At 40.9% G+C, this 18,430-nt stretch overlaps 1 protein-coding gene across 1 annotated transcript in view; it reads right to left on the bottom strand.

Annotated features, from left to right (window-relative positions):
* Positions 1 to 1,999: 1,999 nt before the first annotated feature.
* ctnna2 (catenin (cadherin-associated protein), alpha 2) overlaps positions 2,000 to 18,430 on the bottom strand; it is a 237,820-nt gene continuing 221,389 nt past the window's right edge. Inside the window, exons 17-18 of the mRNA XM_079553918.1 lie at positions 7,306 to 7,440; positions 2,000 to 2,956 (exon numbers count right to left, since the gene is read on the bottom strand). Coding sequence (XP_079410044.1) covers positions 2,669 to 2,956; positions 7,306 to 7,440 — 423 coding nt within the window. The 3' untranslated portion in view covers positions 2,000 to 2,668. The remainder of the gene's footprint in view (positions 2,957 to 7,305; positions 7,441 to 18,430) is intronic.

The following is an 18,430-nucleotide window of genomic DNA, read 5'->3' as shown; positions in this document are numbered from 1 at the left end:
TATTTGTGTCTGTTGCCTATACAAAGAGGCATGAGCGATGTTTGGTTTACTTAATAACAATGTCATAAAAGACTTCAATAGATTCAATAGAAGTGTAGAAACAGGTTGTTAAGCAGAACGGAGACATTTTAAGCTCGCCTTGATAGCAGCATTACTGATAGCAGTTAAGAAATAAGGATCCTACTCCTAAATGCTGTTGGCTCAAAACACACTCCGTCGTCTAGTACTGTACGTATCAATGGGATCTTGAGCTGTAAAGAGGGCGACACTGTGCACTCCCCTCTTCAGAAACATTTGGGCCTCTGCACTTGCACCATTCGGGGCTTTCTTTTCTTACCTTACTATCGATGTTTGAGGTCTCACTCTTGTCCCACTGCGCCGTTGCTGTGTAGCCATGCTCCTCTCTTTTCCTTGGCCTTAACAACTCGCAAAGGCTTAAGAAAGATTGACAAGGCCTTCGCTGGTCAATACGGGGCTTAGACATGGGTGAACTCGGAAGAAAACTTTTAAAGAAGTGTATCTAACTTAAAGTGTGTGGTTACAGTCCAACGACAGGAGAATTTAGAGTGTTTTTCTTTGCAAAGTGTATGGGGAAGGATGAGATTAAGTTGAGATAGCGGCGCGGATCTCGCACCAATTATCGCGGGTCATGGCAAAGTAATGCTGCTAAACCCACAACCCCAATCAATATTCTGATACTTGTAAGCTCTTAGACGTAATAGACTTTCTCTGTTCTTCTCAGGAATGTTTTCATCTGCAGGTTTTCATTACGATCTCAAATGATTATGTCAGATCCGCTGGATCAATGAAGCAGTACTATAGCATAATGAAGTATGGCTTGCGTAAATTCATAATGGTTCACAGAGTCAAGGTAAGAAGCAGAGGAGGCGCGTACATTTCAGGGTCAAGTCGAGGTTTTATTAGAGTAGGGTGAATCAAAGGGATTGTATGCAAGAGGTCAATACTCGGCGCAAAACCACAACTAGTCAAATATCTCTCCATATCATCTATATGCTACACAACTTCCAGTCATCAAAGTTAGTGATGGAACTATTTAATAATTTCATTTACAATCCGAGTCCAAAAAAGCTGAGACAATGTGATTTTTGTATATAAAACTATGTTAGCAGTTCGCAGTAGATCACATGAAATATTTTACAATTCCATGAAAAAATAAAATAAAAGATGGTATAGGACAGACTTCTTTATAGAAACAAAATAGGTCGAATTGAGATGGTTCTGGCTACAGACCTCTCTTGTCCAGAACATTGTCACCATGATTTCTCAATTAAAAAAAAAAGAAATGTAATATAAATGTAATTGTAGATTTTAAATAGCCAATAAAGTAAAGCACATCTACACCCAAACCATACCCTTCCTGCTTTTTGTTAAACCTTACCCAGACACAAGGTGTGCAGAGTTACTGTGGGAGCACATGCATCGACAAACTACATTTATTTATCAATGAAAAACAGACACTGAATGTGCGGTCGGTCTATGAAATATACTGGTCTAAGCATGGTCTTGAAATTTTGGCGGTTAAGATACCTGCAGAACATTTGTGAAAAAATAAAAAATAAATAATAATAATAATAAATAAAATAAACCTAGACAATAGATCACAACAAATAAACAGCGAGACAAAGTGCATTCAGATTATTATTAAACTTGTTTTCGGGATTACAAAAGGTACGGTATATTTGAGCGCTTTGAATAATCTTAAGATGTGCAACTGATAAGACTGTATTTACCGTTTTGGCGAGTAAAATATTTAAGATATTGGGAGATGTGTGTTGACAATCTGCCAGTAAAATGATATAAAGTTAAAGCTGTAACAAGTCGTCTTATTCACATATTGAAATGTACGCTCTTTTTTTGTTGTTGACATTTCAGGATGTGATGCTATGATTAAAAACCGTCAATGTAATATTACTGCATTCTGCTTTTGTAACCTTTTTCACATCATGCCAACTTTTTCAGAACTGGATTTATTTAAAAAAAGAAAAAAAAAGAAAAGAAAAAAAAGAAAATACATTTGACCATAAGTGTGCTTCAGATAAATAAAACACCATATGGAATATTATTCATTATAATCATGGGGGAAAGAGGGTACCTACTTTCAACACTTCTGGATAATATAAGTTATTCCTAGCACTACATGTTAACATTCAAATTCAAATGAACAAATCAAAACGGGAGCGTATACCACCACACGCTCCCGTTAAAGCAACTACTGCACCAGTCAAGTATCCATTCACTTTATATGTGTATACAAGCAGCCAGTCGGTAGCACAGTAATCAGAGCTAAAAGTATCAACTGCCACAGACGTTTCGAGGATGCCACTCTCTGCGCCTCCTGTTGATATGTTTTTATTTTTTCGTTCTTTTTTTTCGTTTGTTTTGTTTATTTGTTTTTCAGACGTACCGTGTCACATTTCGGCTCGCACATATTAAGCTACGATAAGATAAATAGTGTTTTGTGTATGTACGTGCTGGCCGCCTCTGCTCAGTGGCAGTAGAAGTCCTTCAGAGGCGCCGCTGGCCGAGCACAGAGCAAACAGAGGTGGGTTAACACAATGTAAAAAGACTCCAACACGTCGCCATGTTGGGAATTTTCAACTTTTTTTTGTTTTTGTTTTGCTTTGAGACTTTTTTTTTATTTATTTTTTTAGAAGGAGTCCATGGCCTTGAATTCGCTGAGCGCTTGGACCGGGGAGATGTGCTTCTTTTGCGATCCCCTCCGCACGCGGGTTTGGCACTCTTCGGGCTTCTCTCTCTTCACCAGCGGTTTCTTCTCCGGGGCCTTCATGCGCCACGACACCACGGGCGAGTTGACCGCCGCGGTGCCGTAAACCTTCTGGTATTTGGTGGAAGCCACGTAGGAGGCCTTGACGGTCAGCACCACCGCGTTCATGAGGTTCTTGGCCGCTTGGATCAGGGATGTGGCGCTGTCCAGCTGCAAGGACAAAGGCACAGAAATGAGTGATGTTTCTCCTTAAAGACAAAAGGACAATGCGGCTGACAGGAGGCTCAGGTGTTTAGTCTCTTTGCTTGGTAACGCTATAACAAAGAATAATGTATTTTACTGCGCCATTTGCATATTATTGAAAAGAAAACATCAACATCTGTTCCTGGTAATTGACAGTCTTAGGTTAGGGTTGGGATTAGTCATTCTGCCATGAAAAAAATTGGTGTACTTCCACGTTATTATACATGCCACACAATAAAATGCATACTTTTTTACTAGAGATGCACCGATCCAGCTTTTTTCTGCTACTGATACCGATGCTGGGTTTTGAGTATCTGCCGATATCCGATATTTACCGAAACCAAGAGACTTTCTTAAGCGTGGCTTTCCCTGAGTGAAAAATGTAATTGACTATTTTCTCCATTTAAGATCAATTAAGTCATATTTTACTGTCATGATTTTACAGATCAATTGTCAATTATACCTATTGATAAACAAGGATCACTAATTATCCTTGGATATAAGACAGGCTACTTACATTAATATAAACAACTCACATGATGTGCTCTGATCATAACAAATATGTTAGATCAGTTATTTCTTAAACTAAAATACAAACAGTTGGCTTCAGCAGTAGTTTTTTTTTTTATTAGGCTACTTTAAGTATTTCTCTCATAGTTTCTGACCCGGCCTTGATTAGTTTTCATTGGCATTAGCATGCACCCGCTAGTTTTAGCATGCTATTGCTAGCGCGGTATTTTGCACGGTGATCAAAAATACATTTGCGGTTGAGGTCCAGGTTCTTAGCTTTACAAGGACACATGCCCATATTCACTTAGATTTAGGTGGTAAAAGTTATGTTCTTAAGGTAAGTTCTAGGTTGAGAGCCAAAACTGGTATCGGCATAGTATCGGATATTAGTAGCTGATACCCGATATAGCATTTTCTCCAGTACGGCTTTACCCAAATCTAAAAAGGTTACAGCCTATAGGCCAGTGTTATGCCTCATTAGAACGTTAAGACCTACTGATTTTAGCTTTTGTGTCATATTTTTGTTGTGTATTTGTCACGTTTTTTGTCACTTTTTAGTCAGCTCTGTTTTTTGTCGCTCTATATTGTTGTATTTTTATCCTCGTTTTCATTGATATTTTGACACTTTTTTTAAAAGAAGGTTTTAGATTTGGGTAAAGCCAAACTGGAGAAAATGAATGAAGAGGTTAAAGCAGGTATCTTTACTTAAGACTGGATCAAAAGTAGAAGAATGTGTTATTTTGGTTTGAGCACCTTTTTTTTGCAATGACCTCCTTGTCAATGCACAGTATGTGAATAAAATCTGTTGTATTACTATGGTAGTAAATTTAATTCTGAGACCAGTGACTCCTTCAGTCTCTTCAGTCTGACTTGCTTCGATCACAATTTACACCAGCACAAGTCTTTACAAAGAACACATTTAACACCTTCAGTAGTTCATTTATAAATTGATATGTTAGTACTTTTTCACCTCAGTACTTAAGAAAAAAGTTGAGTACTTGTTCCACCACTGTGGCTCAAATAAAGCCCCCAGATAAAAAATACAAAACAAACCCGACAAAACAAAAATGATGAGGCCACAGGCGATGCTGTGATATATTTGGAAAAGACAAATTAGCAAAAGCCAGTGATGCAAGTTATGAATACAAAAAAGGCTTTGAAGTGTTGACAAAGCATACATTCAAAAGAGCTTAACCACATCTGTTCTCGGTTCTAGATTTTCAGTCTTTTGTTTTTAAGGCAAGGTGGGGGTTCAGGGGTTCTTGATAACATAAATTAAAAATAAGTAAAGAATTTATCATCATGCTAAAAGCACATTGCAAAAATAAAGATACGCAAGGTACAGCAATAATACTAATCACAACCTCATCTCTGATCAAATAATATACTTAACAAATCCTTACAGCTCATGTGAAAAAACATTTGTTATGACACAGAGAAAACACTTTTTAATCTCTGTGACATCTTACTGTACGGAGCTGAATTAGCAGAGGCAGGGTTCAGGTGTTCCTCTGTCTCTGTCGGGTTTGTTTGGCTGACATTTACGGGTCAGCGGCCAGTGGGCTTCCGACTACCGCAAACCGGGAAGAGTCAACTGCTTAGGCTTAATGAGCCCGACTCCAGCTGGTCAGAACGGAAAGGTTAAAATCTCAGCAGGTCGTCCATATCTCATGCGAGGCAGACCCTCATCAGAGTGGAAGGCTGACAAATCACGGGCGGATAGAGCCATGTGTGCCTCTGATGATAAACATATCTGCTATGATTTGGATATTCAGTGTGCCTGGAAAAACACGTGTTTACAATTAGTGCACCTCTGTCCTGAAATATACATAGCTGTCCGCAGAATGAATGAATGTTGTGATTCAACAGGAAGCTTTTTGTTGCTTTCAGTGCTTTGTACTCTTGTAAGTGCCAGTGTTTTCATCTGAACCTTCATCCCATTTGAACTTGAGCGAGAAAAAAACCCCAAGGTTTTCGCTTCTCTGCATAGAAAAGAAAGAGAGAAAATGTGCATACGAAACCTGGCATACAAAGATGAGTATGACTCTGTGTATGCAAAAGGAATAATAGCAGACAACTCCATTTCAAAATCGAAGCCTGTGCAGCCTCACAATGTCACAATCCTGTTCATACATTTCCATGTGAAATGTTGTGCCTGGTTTCAAAATGAGTCCTAATTTGAAGTTGGGCTTGGTTTAAAGATTTTGCTGGCAGCCTTTCGTGGCCTCGCCGGGCAACGATTCCATGACAACATAATGGCACCTCATTTAAACCCAGCCCATGTAGAAGACAAGAGAGACCGCCGCAGCACACCGCCTGCTAACAATTCTGCTTTCATTCTTTCCGTGCCAGCAGACGCTTTACGCTACGTCTTACATATGAAGGGATGTAATTAGCTTTCAGCAGTACACAGCATTATAATTGAGCGTGCTTACTATTTTAACCTTTACAGCTCATGATGCATACAGAAGGATTGGCTGACTTCGGTCATAGCTCCTTACATACATTTGAACCTTTCACGGATGAAGTTGGAATCATACAAACAAGGGTGCACCAGTGCTTTGGCCACAGCGTCACTGAGAGAAGAAAGGAGCCTAATCTACAGTCTGTGACTGTGACCCTCCACCGTCATTTTAAAGCCTAACGGTATATGAGCAATGATGGTACTGAATTTCTCATCTATTCACCTAGAAAAAAGAAAACAAAAGAATGATGTTTGGTGCTGGTGGGGGCTCCCTGAAGACGGGCCCGGTGACAAAGGACCTCCGAAAATTCTGGCCAAGTAAAAATTTTACTTGAATAGCCCTGCCCTTAACCATCCCTGAGATAAGACACTGCAGGTGAACAAAAATAAAAATATAATTTCGATTTTACAACTTTTCTGACATAAATATGAGGAACATTTTTAGTTTTTCTTTCATTTATTGTTGTCATGAAAAATATGGCATTTTATGTGTAAATTTTTTTAAAATATCCTACATTTTTGATCCATTCGATTCCATTTTGTTTGTGAATAATGGATGAAGCCAGGTTTAAATCTATGGTTTCATTTTGTTGACACAGTAGCTACAAATATTTTAGATTCAGAGATTTTAGATATCATGCTTTATTTTTTGGAATGAGCTAGATATAAGAGGATAAATCAGTACATTTGCTTAAATATCATTCTTTTTTTTAAACTTTGAATTAATATGTTAAATAATAATGAGAATTTAAACAAAGTTATTTTGTCAAAGCCACAAATTGATATAAAAGTAAAAATGTCAAAGGGTCTAAGTCATTCTTGGGTAAAATCCAAAATACCACCTGCACCAGTTATTGTATATAGATTAATGAATACAAGATGAGAAACAGCATGAAATAAGACACAAAAGTACAAGCTGAAAAACAGAGTTTGCTCAGAGGTCTAATGGAATCTAAATCACCGTCGACATATAAAGGCTTGGAGTAAAGGAAGTTTGTCAAATGTCAAATGTAAAGACATAACTGCCGTATCACGCTGCTCTTTTTCACCAGTCATGAATAATACACTTGGTAAAAAAGCACAGAACATATTTCTGGTATTATTAGATGCTACTCAGTCTGGGACAAGCTTAGAGCCCGTAATCTTCTCTGCCCTTTAGTGTGCTGTATGCGGCTCATTATAACCTCAGGCCAGCCATAGGTCTAGTCTCCATCGAGCAGAGCACACTCCATGCAATACACTCATTCAATTAGTATTCACTCCCTTCTTTATTCTTATGTTATAGTGGTCTCGACTGATCTACAAACAGTCTCTGAATCCACATATGCGAGAGCAAACTCACCCCGGACACAATGAGCTCTCCTCCCAGATTCTGAACCTCCGCCTTCACTTTGCTGCAGATGTTGAGTTGGTGGCAGTACAGGGCGATCCTCTGTAGGTAGGCCAGCAGGTCCTGCTTACAGGCCGAGTCCGGACACTGTGGAGAAACACAACATTCACATTACACTTCTTCACAAAGCAAACTGCTGAGACGGGGGAGAGCGTGTCTACTCGCTGACTTAATATAACGGGATCATGGATTTAATATAAATGCTTAACCATTTAAAGATTCTGCTTTCGATCTGGTGTTTGATAATGGCATGTAAAAGACTAAACCCAAACATACTGTAATGTGAAAGCTACTTTAATGCTGGCACTCATCTCAGTGCAACATTCATTTGCCATTGTGCAATACAATACTTGGCACCAACCCAACATCACTGCTTCAAAGAATACTGTAGAAACACATAGTACATAAAAAATTAACAGTGTTGTACGACTTTTCCTTTGGTGTGGTGAATTTGCTCAGTTTTACGTCAGATGCCTATGCCTTAACAATGCTCTCAATGTATCCAAGATAGAATGGACGAGGGGTAATCTGGCTCTGTAACAAAGCGATTAATTAAGTTAAAGGCTTTTGAATGTATAGTAAGATTCATGCCTGCTAGCTTCCTCCAGCCAATGAAAGCTTCTTTTTCTTCACAGTAATATATTAAAAATGTGCAGTAGAAAGTTGGCCTGCTCTGACAGACACCTTGACCTTTCTGCACCTATGCCTCACTTTATCTTTACACGGAGCAGCTGTCACGGAGATTACATTAAACCAGCCTGAACCACTGAGCACTGAGCAACTGTCAGACTGAGTGAGCCATTTCTTTTCTTCAATAAAGAAAATAGAAATCAGACCCAAGGTAAACTGTTGCTGCTACATGTACTAAAACCATTTTGAATGACTGCAATAAGCAAATCACAAAGGCTGCAATCAGAATATCCTTTACAACCAACACAGTATCTTGTCCTCATAGGGCCTCATCATGTTTGAAACTTGGAAACTCTGAAGTTCCCGTGACAGGGTGGGTTTTACATTTGCCGACAGCAAGAACTTTCATGGCAACTTGTTAAAGGAATAGGTCACCGTCTTTGAAACTGAGATATGTTCTTACCTGAGCTTAGACGAGTTGACGCGTAACTGTCTGGACTGTTATTAGCATTTAGCCTGTCCCAGCATATTCCCTATTTACATACGGTTACATGAGTAGTTATATGATCCAAGTTACACAAAATTGAACATGTCGATTTTCTAAGCAGATAAAAAGGGGTACTATATTGTAAGGCGTAATAACACCTTAGGATTAGCCTGGTAAACTTCTTTTCTGCGCGAAAGAAAGTGGGTCAAACAATTGACTGATTGGCGGCTGAGGCCTCGCCGAACCAATCACAACCATCACAGGGAATTGACAGGGTTACGTCACTCGTTGCCCCGCTATGTTGTAGTTCTGTCAACAGTGACGCGTGCAGCAGTTATTAGCCAAAACTAACCATGGATGATGGAGTCGAGGTTTTTGCCTCGTCAGTGTAAATTCAGTTCATGTTTTCGGAATTGGACAACAGCTGTCATCAAGTCTGCTAATTGCTGATTGGTTTATTTCACTGACAATCTGTGCGCGTTAGGCCCGCCCATTCATACTGCTCTGTTACCAGACTAACTTCCCTGTGTGGAATGGATATAGTGGAATAGTATAGAAGTGCCAGGCTACCTTAGGAGCACTTCGACGTCCGCAGCTTAATTTTATTCACTCCTAAAAAATTCAAAAGATATTACTGCGTGGACGTCGAAAGCGCTACCAAGGTGTTATTAAGCCTGGCAATATAGTGCCCATTTTTATCCACTTAGAAAATGTTATTTTGTGTGACTATACTTGGATTGTGTAACTGCTCACGTAACCGTAATTAAATAGAAAAAAAGGTGGAAGAGATTGGCTCGTCTAAGCTCAGGTAAGAACATATCTCAGTATTTAAAAACTGTTCCTTTAACACCACAACAATGATCTCTTCAAATGTTACTCTGCCTGGATGTGGGGAATTGCAATTGCATTTTTCCAATACATGTTGCAGGCCTAATTTGAAATGCCCTGGGGAATACAAATTGCTGGGCTTAAATTTAACATGTGAATCTGAACCTAAAACAGCTTGAGACGGCCGTCTTTGCAGGGCAGTGTTTGCTTGCAGCGACGACAAACAGACTAACAAACCCAGTAGGGGTCCAAATCGTGGTCACTAATTATATGCTTGTGCGCTATAGAGTGGGCCGTCTTGTTTTCCATTTTCTTTATTAGCGCCGGGTTGCAGCAGGTAAGACTTTTGAACGCATGTTGAGCTACGCTACAGGGGGTCAACACATTCATTTCATGTGCGGCGAGTTATTGCACTGCGTGACGTGAACATATAAAAGAACGGATCAATCAGCCCTGAATGGGCAAACAACATTCACACACAAACAGCCTGGCTATCTGCTGAGCGGTTTGCGTCCCACTTTGCCTGTAAATGGAGTTGGGGTCGGGGTGGGGATAAGGACAGCCTCTTCAGGTCGGCTGCGCTCTCTGGTAGACTCTTATTATTGCGTCTGAGTCTCCTTCAGTAGTCAGCCATGACCCAGGAGGCCCCCGGAGGGTTAAGAACACTGCATCAGCTGCTTAAACACGCCGAGCATCGTTTTGTCACAACACCTTTCTACCAGCCATTAATATTAAACGGCTTTAACTAGGACACTCAGCGGCGCCACACAGGGGAAGCCACCGCTCATTTCCTTGTCCTGCAGGCTCCGATCGAGGGGGACAGCAAGTTAAACATCGGATCGTGCAATGAATAGGGCTCCTCCAGGGCTCAGCGCCATCGTGGCTGCCCATCTCTGCTGCTCTTCTCCAGGAAGAGCCTGTTATGATAAGAGAAACTATATTGATTGGCTACAAGGGCCCTCCACAAACGACGGCCTCAAACTGCAAGCCAAACAATGCCTGAACTGTCTTTGTCTATGCAATAGTGTTATTGGCAGGGAGCGATCAGAGGGGTGAGGCATTTCCAGGATAGAAGTGTTGTCAGAGCAGGCTAAGTGAAGGTAAATACGAGTCACAAAGGAATAGTTTAGATCAGGGGTCATGAAGATAATGAAAACCAATTACAGAGGTCTAGATTGAGGGAAATTTGCCAAGCATAGGCTCGGAACATACAGGGCCAGATCTTGTGGCGGCGCACGTGGCGGCGCAGGCTCTTGCCGAATTATTTTCCGAGTGGCGGCGCTATATGTGCCATTCGCCTCCGCCACCTGTGAGGGGGCGTCACAAGAGGAGGTGACTGCACTGATGGAAACACGGCTGACATTCACTTCCTCGTTTACATTGCGCTGTCTTGCGTTCTTTCTTAAGCCTTAGGCTCTCACAGGTCAAACTAAAAACTTGATTTACCCCATCGTGAGAAAACGATGTTCACGTTTCGAGAGAAAAAGAGCTACAGCGTCCGCTGTGGCGCGGATCGGCCCGCGCTTGGCGTGAACGCGAAGCAAAACAAAAGCACATGTTCACCCCCCACTCCCACACAACCCCTCTCCTGGACGCGGAGTCGATCTGGTTGGAGGAAAATGTGTGTGTCTCCACCCACTTAAATGCGCTAAGTCTGGAGTGGCAAGATCACAAAGTGCGCTCCTACTGAGCGCAAAATGTCACGCTATCGTCTCCGTTTTGATGCACAAGATCGGGCCCACAGAGTTTTAGGCTTATATGGGAATAATAGCCCATTTATTTATAATGGAATATCAAATAGTAATACTATCGCCTTGGAAAATGCATTTTGGCTCCTAAAAACGCGAAATGCCATCCATTCATCCTTCTTATTTCACTTGTCCGTTGTCGGGTTGTGGGGGCAGCCGTCCAAGCTCTAGTCCTCTGTAACTTAAGTTCTGGAAAGCTTAGCCATCTCTCAGCTTCATATGCTTTTCTAGAAAATGTTCAGAACAGCGGTATTGCTACGGAACAAGTGCTAAATACCCGTACGCATGTTTCGTTTGAAGACATTAACAAGCCGTAAATCAACATTTCTGGGCCATTTTGAGCAAAATAAAAAGTGGTTATAAAAAGGTTAGGATCAGCTCTATCATGATGTCTGCTAACACAGCTCGAGGCCACTGCTCTGCTTCACTGAGAAAGAGACTTCGGTGCCTTTCATGTTTATAGAACTGCTGTGAGTGGGAGCCACTCTGCTTTACTTGGGCAGAAAGTTCAGATCCCGAGTTTGGGTTCTGACAGGTCAGCGTTAAGATCATCCTGGGCTCAAGTCTGCTTGATATTGACTTCTGGTATAGATAAATATATGGCAGTAGAATAACAGTATCTTCTGCTATGGAGAAGCAGAAGTCATTCACTTTTGATATAAATGACTTTAAAGCTTGAGCTGAACAAATAAGCTGTGCAGCAACACATTTTTCCATCCAATTAGTCACAAGCCTCTTAAGTAGTTAAATAACACTATATATTGTATATAATTAACTTAACTCCACTTTAAACTCTTAATTAACTGAAGAGAAAGAAGAAAATAGGGATGCTACTTCTGAAACCAGCAGTTTAGTGTCGTGCAGAATGTTCCATTCTGTTCCAACGTGCCTTTTTGATTTGTGAAGACATTTAGTTGCTTTATTGTTCCCATTTATATTTTCAATTACAAATCAGTGCATTATATTGCAAATAGAAACAATTCATGGAACAATTGGATGTCTTTTATTTCTCTAAGATACTATGCTTACTCAGCTATTGTCCTCGACCATCACGGCTAACTGCACATCATTCACTTACTATAGCCCCAGGCCTGTATGATGCAGACATGACACACATACTCCCGATGCGGATACAGAAGTACAGATGACTAATCGTCCATTCCCTGCACAAACTCAGTGTAAATAAACAGGATGCTCCATTACTTTTTCAGGAACAATGAACACATCTCTATTCTATCTTCAGCAAACAGTCCTTTTTATCTGTGAAACGCTGTGAGGAGGGGCTTTGACTGACTTTGCCTGGCCTTTTCCTTTAACTTGTCTTAACCTTGTTGCATCTTGGAGCATTTCAATTTCTTAATATTTATTCTTTGACACTGTTGTTTCCCAGTCTGATCGCTGTGAAGTCAATGGCGGCGACAGTAAGGTGAAGAGGGGTCAGGCACACAGGAAATCAAACCGGCTTGTGCTGTTGCCATTTTACATTTCAGAGCGCAAGCAAGGGATTTTTTTTTTTCTTCGTTTTTTTTTTTGCAGAGGATATTTGAGAGACAATGTGACGTGAGGAAGGGGTGTTAGATAAGGACAGCGCATGGATCACAGCACAGCGGTCTGTCGGAACACAAGTCACACCTCGCTCACGACCGCTGCTGCATGGATAAGTGGCTTCGTTACCAAACCACAAAGGTTGCTTTACATTCAACCGGGAAACCGCAGTGATTTCTACTATTAAAGCAAACGGCAAAGGCTTGTCTCTGCAAGGGGAGCATAAAGGCTACAATTAAAAAACGTTGTTGATAAACAGAAAGCCACTTTTCTCGATTCTCAGTGACTTTGCACAGCATTACTCATGTACTCTCCACAACACAGCTACATTTAGCAAACTACATAACCCTATACATAGCTGCCAATCTGAGCTAAAGCCCTCTTGAACTATCACTAATTACTCTCACACGACATTAATAACGAAGAACTGTTTTTCCCTACAGGCGCAGAGGCAGTATGCTCTGAGCCAGGTTTCTCTCTGTGTTTTCATGAGGTTGAACTGACTATATATCTTGTACGATCTGATACGATATACTTTATTAATCCTGAAGGAAATTTGGTTTAAAAACAACAGATTAGGATAGGTCAAGGGCAAATGCAGCAGTTTTGCCTAAAAGCCCTTAAATCTGATAAAGTAAAGTGTGCAGTCAGAGAGTGATTTGAATAATACATTACTATCTTTACTTTCTCTAATGAGGCAGAATTTACCTACTTTACAGATCCACATTTTTTTAAAGAAAAAAAATGCACCAATAAACAAAATACAAGATCAAAAGCATGGTGTAAAATGACTAAGGTGCTAAAAGAAATCTGGTAAGTAAAACCACAATAGCAACAGCAGAGGACAGTGGCACCATATTAAAGGCTTTAGCAGCTTCACACTGCACTATAGTGGTGTCTTTGTTTTAGGAGTATACAATATGTCCATGAATGATTCTGTGAGATTGCAACTTTACACAACACCTCCACTGCCTACGGCTACTCTCATTTACTTTGGTGGACTTGGATTCGGGCCACACATTCGTTCCAGTTAACAATTAAAATAAACCCCCCGAGACCCCTTTAGATGAGACCGTGTTGGCAGGGAAGGAGAGCGAACAAATTCTATGTACTGCATATTTGTCAACTTACCAGGCATTATAATTAATTCATTATGCTGGGGGGAAGTAATGACAGTTACAATCGGACCATCAGTGCTTGAAAAGTGCTTATAAGGTCAGCACACACTATAAAATGGGGGGTCCATACTGCACGACTGGATTTAGCGCAATTATAGAACGACTGGGGGTTCACACATAATGGGCCCGATCTTGTGCATCAAAACGGAGACGATAGCATGATATTTTGCGCTCAGTAGGAGCACACTTTGTGATCTTGCCACTCCAGACTTAGCGCATTTAAGTGGGTGGAGACACACACATTTTCCTCCAACCAGATCGACTCCGCGTCCAGGAGAGTGGTTGCGATCCGCGCCACAGCGGACGCTGTAGCTCTTTTTCTCTCGAGACGTGAACATAGTTTAGCTCACGATGGGGTAAATAAAGTTTTTTTTTTTTTTGACCTGTGAGAGCCTAAGGTTTAAGGAAGAACGCAAGACAGCGCAATGTAAACGAGGAAGTGAATGTCAGCCGTGTTTCCATCAGTGCAGTCAGCGACACGAAGAAGCAGGAAGTATTTCAGTGGATTTAATAAAGAAAGGAGATGGACATCAGCCGCGAGGCAGAGAAAGTGGAAACAGGCAAGTGGAGAGAGAAGTCGCTAAATAGTTCGACTCCAAATTCAGTAAGTGCTGCTGTTAAACTCTGTTTGCAGTTAAAATGTAGCTGGAAAAGGTGGTTCTCGGGAACTTTTGGTGATATAAAGTTCTGCTGTTTCACCTGGGTTTTGTGGCCATGAAGTTAGCTCTTTGTACCCCTCTTTGTACCACGTTTCTCCTGTGCGTCCAAAATCAGGCTTAAAACTCAAACATGTTTGATTTCCTGCGCCGCGATTCGAACGCAAGTCCAGTCGTGACCCCCCTTCCCCTCAACTACGAGTACACTCTTCAACTACCTTCGACTAGCCACGACTCGGCGCTACTGAGAATTAGAGCTAAATCGGGCATAAAAATCGTGTCGCGTGTGCTGACCTTTAGTTGCCCCGTTAGTTCCACTTTCCTCCAGCGCACCTCACAGTGGGATCAGGAGGTACTCACACTCACGCGCCATCATGTCAGACATTGGAAAAATTACAGTTCTTTTAGCCTTAAAACAAAGCTACGTTCATGCATACAGAGGTTGTACCTTTTTGTATTGGGGCAATGAGCAGAAATTGCACAAACCCACTACTGTGACTCAGAACAATAGAATGACTTTACAGCTGTATATTGTTCCCTCCATATTATTACCTTTTTTCATTTCTTCGTTTTCTCTTAATGATTTTGTAGCCCGTAGGCTTCACTGGTTAGAACAGCACCGGCTGAAAGAGGTGCAGAGCGGGGAGAGAAAGATTTCATAAATTTTTGATTACATACAATTCTAATTTTTGCCTTTTTTTGGTTGGTCTCGTTTTGGTTGAGACCTGATTCACACTGTTATGACTTAGTCCAAGTTTGTGTCTTTATTTAGACCTGGTTTAGTCTCGATTCAGTCTTTTTCTAGTGGTGATTCTTCGAATATTTTATGAGGTAGTACTTGCTGTGAGAAGTCTGAAAACAATCAGTGTCTACTTTTTGCCAATACAAAGTAAATGGATTTAATTTCAGTACCAGACAGTAACAAATACAAAACAAAAAATAAGAACAAAAGAGATCTGAAAAATCTGCACCTTCAAGGCTGTTGCTCTCGCCCAGTGTTCAGTGCACATTTATTTACCAGACTGGCTACATGTGTCAGTCAAACTCATCAGATAGAGAATTCAAAAGCAAGACAAGAGCGAGGATATTACTGACGCGAGACCAGGGCCCCATTAAACATTCAAAGTGAGTCTGTCTCAAGCTGCTTCTGCGACGTGCCTTTAAGCCGACTGCCTCCTGCGCCTCTGAAGGTAAGCTGTCACCTGTCACTTCTGCCGAGCCGCTAATCTTTCTATTTGCTCATTCACTGGCTGTCATCTTCAACAAAAACAAAGAACAAGGCAGAGTTGCGGTACAAACCGAATCTGCCTATTTAGATGCATATTTCAAGCACACTGTATGAAAGCCGGTGTGAAACAGGGCTGTTTTATGTGCCAGTCAGCTCGCAGTCCTCGGGCCGACCGAACAAACTGAGGACATTATCTCGGGTGGTTTTAGCATTTTGGGAAGTTGTTCATGAGCTATATTTTGTTGGAAAGGTTTTGGAGATCTTTTCATTCAGAACAAAACTGGACTTCATTGGGCTACTATTTGGACAGTCATTAGGAGCGTACCATTTGGATTAAGTGGCGACTTAAACAAACAGAAAATCATGTGTCCCATTTTTGACAATGCTTGCTTTTTAGTGTAATTAATACAGGTTTATATTGATGTTTTTTATGGTGTAATTTGATCTGCTTTCTTGTGGTTTTATACAACTGTAAAGCACTTTGAATTGCCTTGTGTATGAATTGTGCTCTGCAAATACACTTGCCTTGCCATTATTGAAAAAAAGATTAATAAGACAAGTATTGTTATTTCTTATGGCCTTACTTTTTAGCAAACAAACAAAAGAACAAAGAAATGATAAACCTTCACGGCGAGCTTAATATAATGAGGCAGGACGGTGGCTGAGCAGCAGGGCACGACTTTAAAGACAGTTTAGGCCGACTTGTATCCAACCGCACTTTCTAGTTTTTTGGCGTGGGACCTTTTTAATTGCGCATCAGTCACACTTTGTTCCTGGGCTGTCAGTGCGGGCGGCAGGAGCCCTGCGCTTGTTGTCGTGAATTTAGTGCGGGAGAGGACTCCGCTGTGACAACTAAAGTGAAAACCTGGAGGGCGGAATAATGAGCTTCAAAGCGCACAAATGTTTCAGCGGCTTTTATTAACACCAGATCACCCTCACACGCACCTATTGACAGGGCAAAATTGCTTACGATAAATGTAACCCAGGAAAAGGAGATAACACAATGTAGACATTGTCTGTGTGGCTAAAGCCGGAGCAGCTTATTGCCCTGCGCCGTGGACTTTACAGATCACACAATGTGCTGCAGGGGTGCACTGGTGCGACACGTCACTTCATTACTCACTACAGCAACGCTGCACTTTATGTTGGGTCAATATAACACATGCACTGCTTTATTATTGCTCAGCAGGGAGTGAGAGTGTATGAAAATGACAGTCAAAGAAGCACACACCTGCTATGTTTAAGGAAAGAGCCTCTTAACCCCCACCTGAACCAAGGACATTTTCTTCAGTTCAGCTTTATGCAAACCTAAAAGCCTCTGGAAAAGGATGACGGAAAACAAGGATGCTGCAACAAAAAAGTGACAAAAAAGTGACGAAAAGTGATGAAAGAGTGACAAAAACGTGTCCGAAAAGTTTTTTTTGTTTTAATCAAAAATAAAAAAGCGACAAAATCACTACAAAAAAATGGACAAAAGAAGCATCAAAAAAATGATAAAAACATGATGAAAAAGCCACAAAAGAGCGACAAAAAGTAACAAAAACACGTGAAAAAAACGTAAACATGCCAAAAACGATCAAAATTTGCAACGAAAACCCGGCGACAATGTGGCAAGAAAGTTAGGATCAGCTTTGTAGTCCTTAGTTTTCAAATGAGACATTACACTGTTGCTCTTCAGTCAAGAAGCTTTTAGATTTGGGGTAAAGCCGAACTGGAGAAAATGTGCTCGGTTACGGCGGGGGTGGTTAAACAATTGGATTAAAAATCAAGTACAATGTTTGGCGGAACGGTATTTTCAAATAAAGTATAGTGAAATATTGGAGAGATTTTCAAATATTGTCGACTGGACGGGGTTGATGGAGTTGAGGACACTTCACCTCCTCAACTCCATCAATTCAGTCAGCGATGAAATATTTACAATGATGAAACATTCTTGCATGACTGAGAGCCAACGCAAACACTGTTAAATATGGCATGTTAATGCATCACTAATCCCAGTCAACATGTCGTGTACCGGTCTGCTTCATTAACTTTAAAGGGACAGGCCACCGTTTTTCCATACTCAGATATGTTCTTACCTGAGCTGAGGCGAGCTGTCTGGAATTTTATACATGCGCTCAGTCACGCAAATAGATCAAAGACGTTGTTAGCATTTAGCTTCGCCCAGCATATTCCTATAACTCCAAACTGGGGTGAAGCGACCAAGCTCTTCCACGTTTTTCCTGTTTAAATACAGTTATGTGAAAAGTTACACGATCCAAGTCTAGTTACATAAAATTAGACATGTTGACTGGAGCACTTCTACCTCCGCACAGTAAAGTCAAAGTGCTCCTAAGGTATTTCTACACCTTACAATATAGTACCCCTTTGTGTAATTTTGTATAACTATACTTCTAGTAAGCTTCTAACTTCACCCCAGTTGGGAGCTATAGAAATATGCTGGTAGAGGCTAAATGCTAACAACGTCTTTGATCTATTTGTGTGCCTGAGCGCACGCACAAAGGCCAAATAGGTACGCATCAACTCATCTAAGCTCAGGTAAGAACATATCTCAGTATGGAAAAACGGTGACCTGTTAAGGTGACATCTGTACTGTGCGTTGATAGTTAAGGAAATGTCTAATAGGTATTGTCCATTAGTATAAATCAATGAATAAATAAGAGCTGTATCTCAAATTATTCAACAGTTTTTTATACCCCTAATAAAAGGCTGACATAACTCTACCATTGATGTGAGTGAGTCGGTACCATATAGAGGTAAACTGCCTCAGGTGCTGC

This window comes from Gobius niger (assembly GCF_951799975.1).
Source record: "Gobius niger genome assembly, chromosome: 3".
Taxonomy (NCBI): Eukaryota; Metazoa; Chordata; class Actinopteri; order Gobiiformes; family Gobiidae; genus Gobius; species Gobius niger.
The sequence above is the reverse complement of the archived record's forward strand: the minus strand, read 5'-3'. Positions and strand labels throughout refer to the sequence as shown.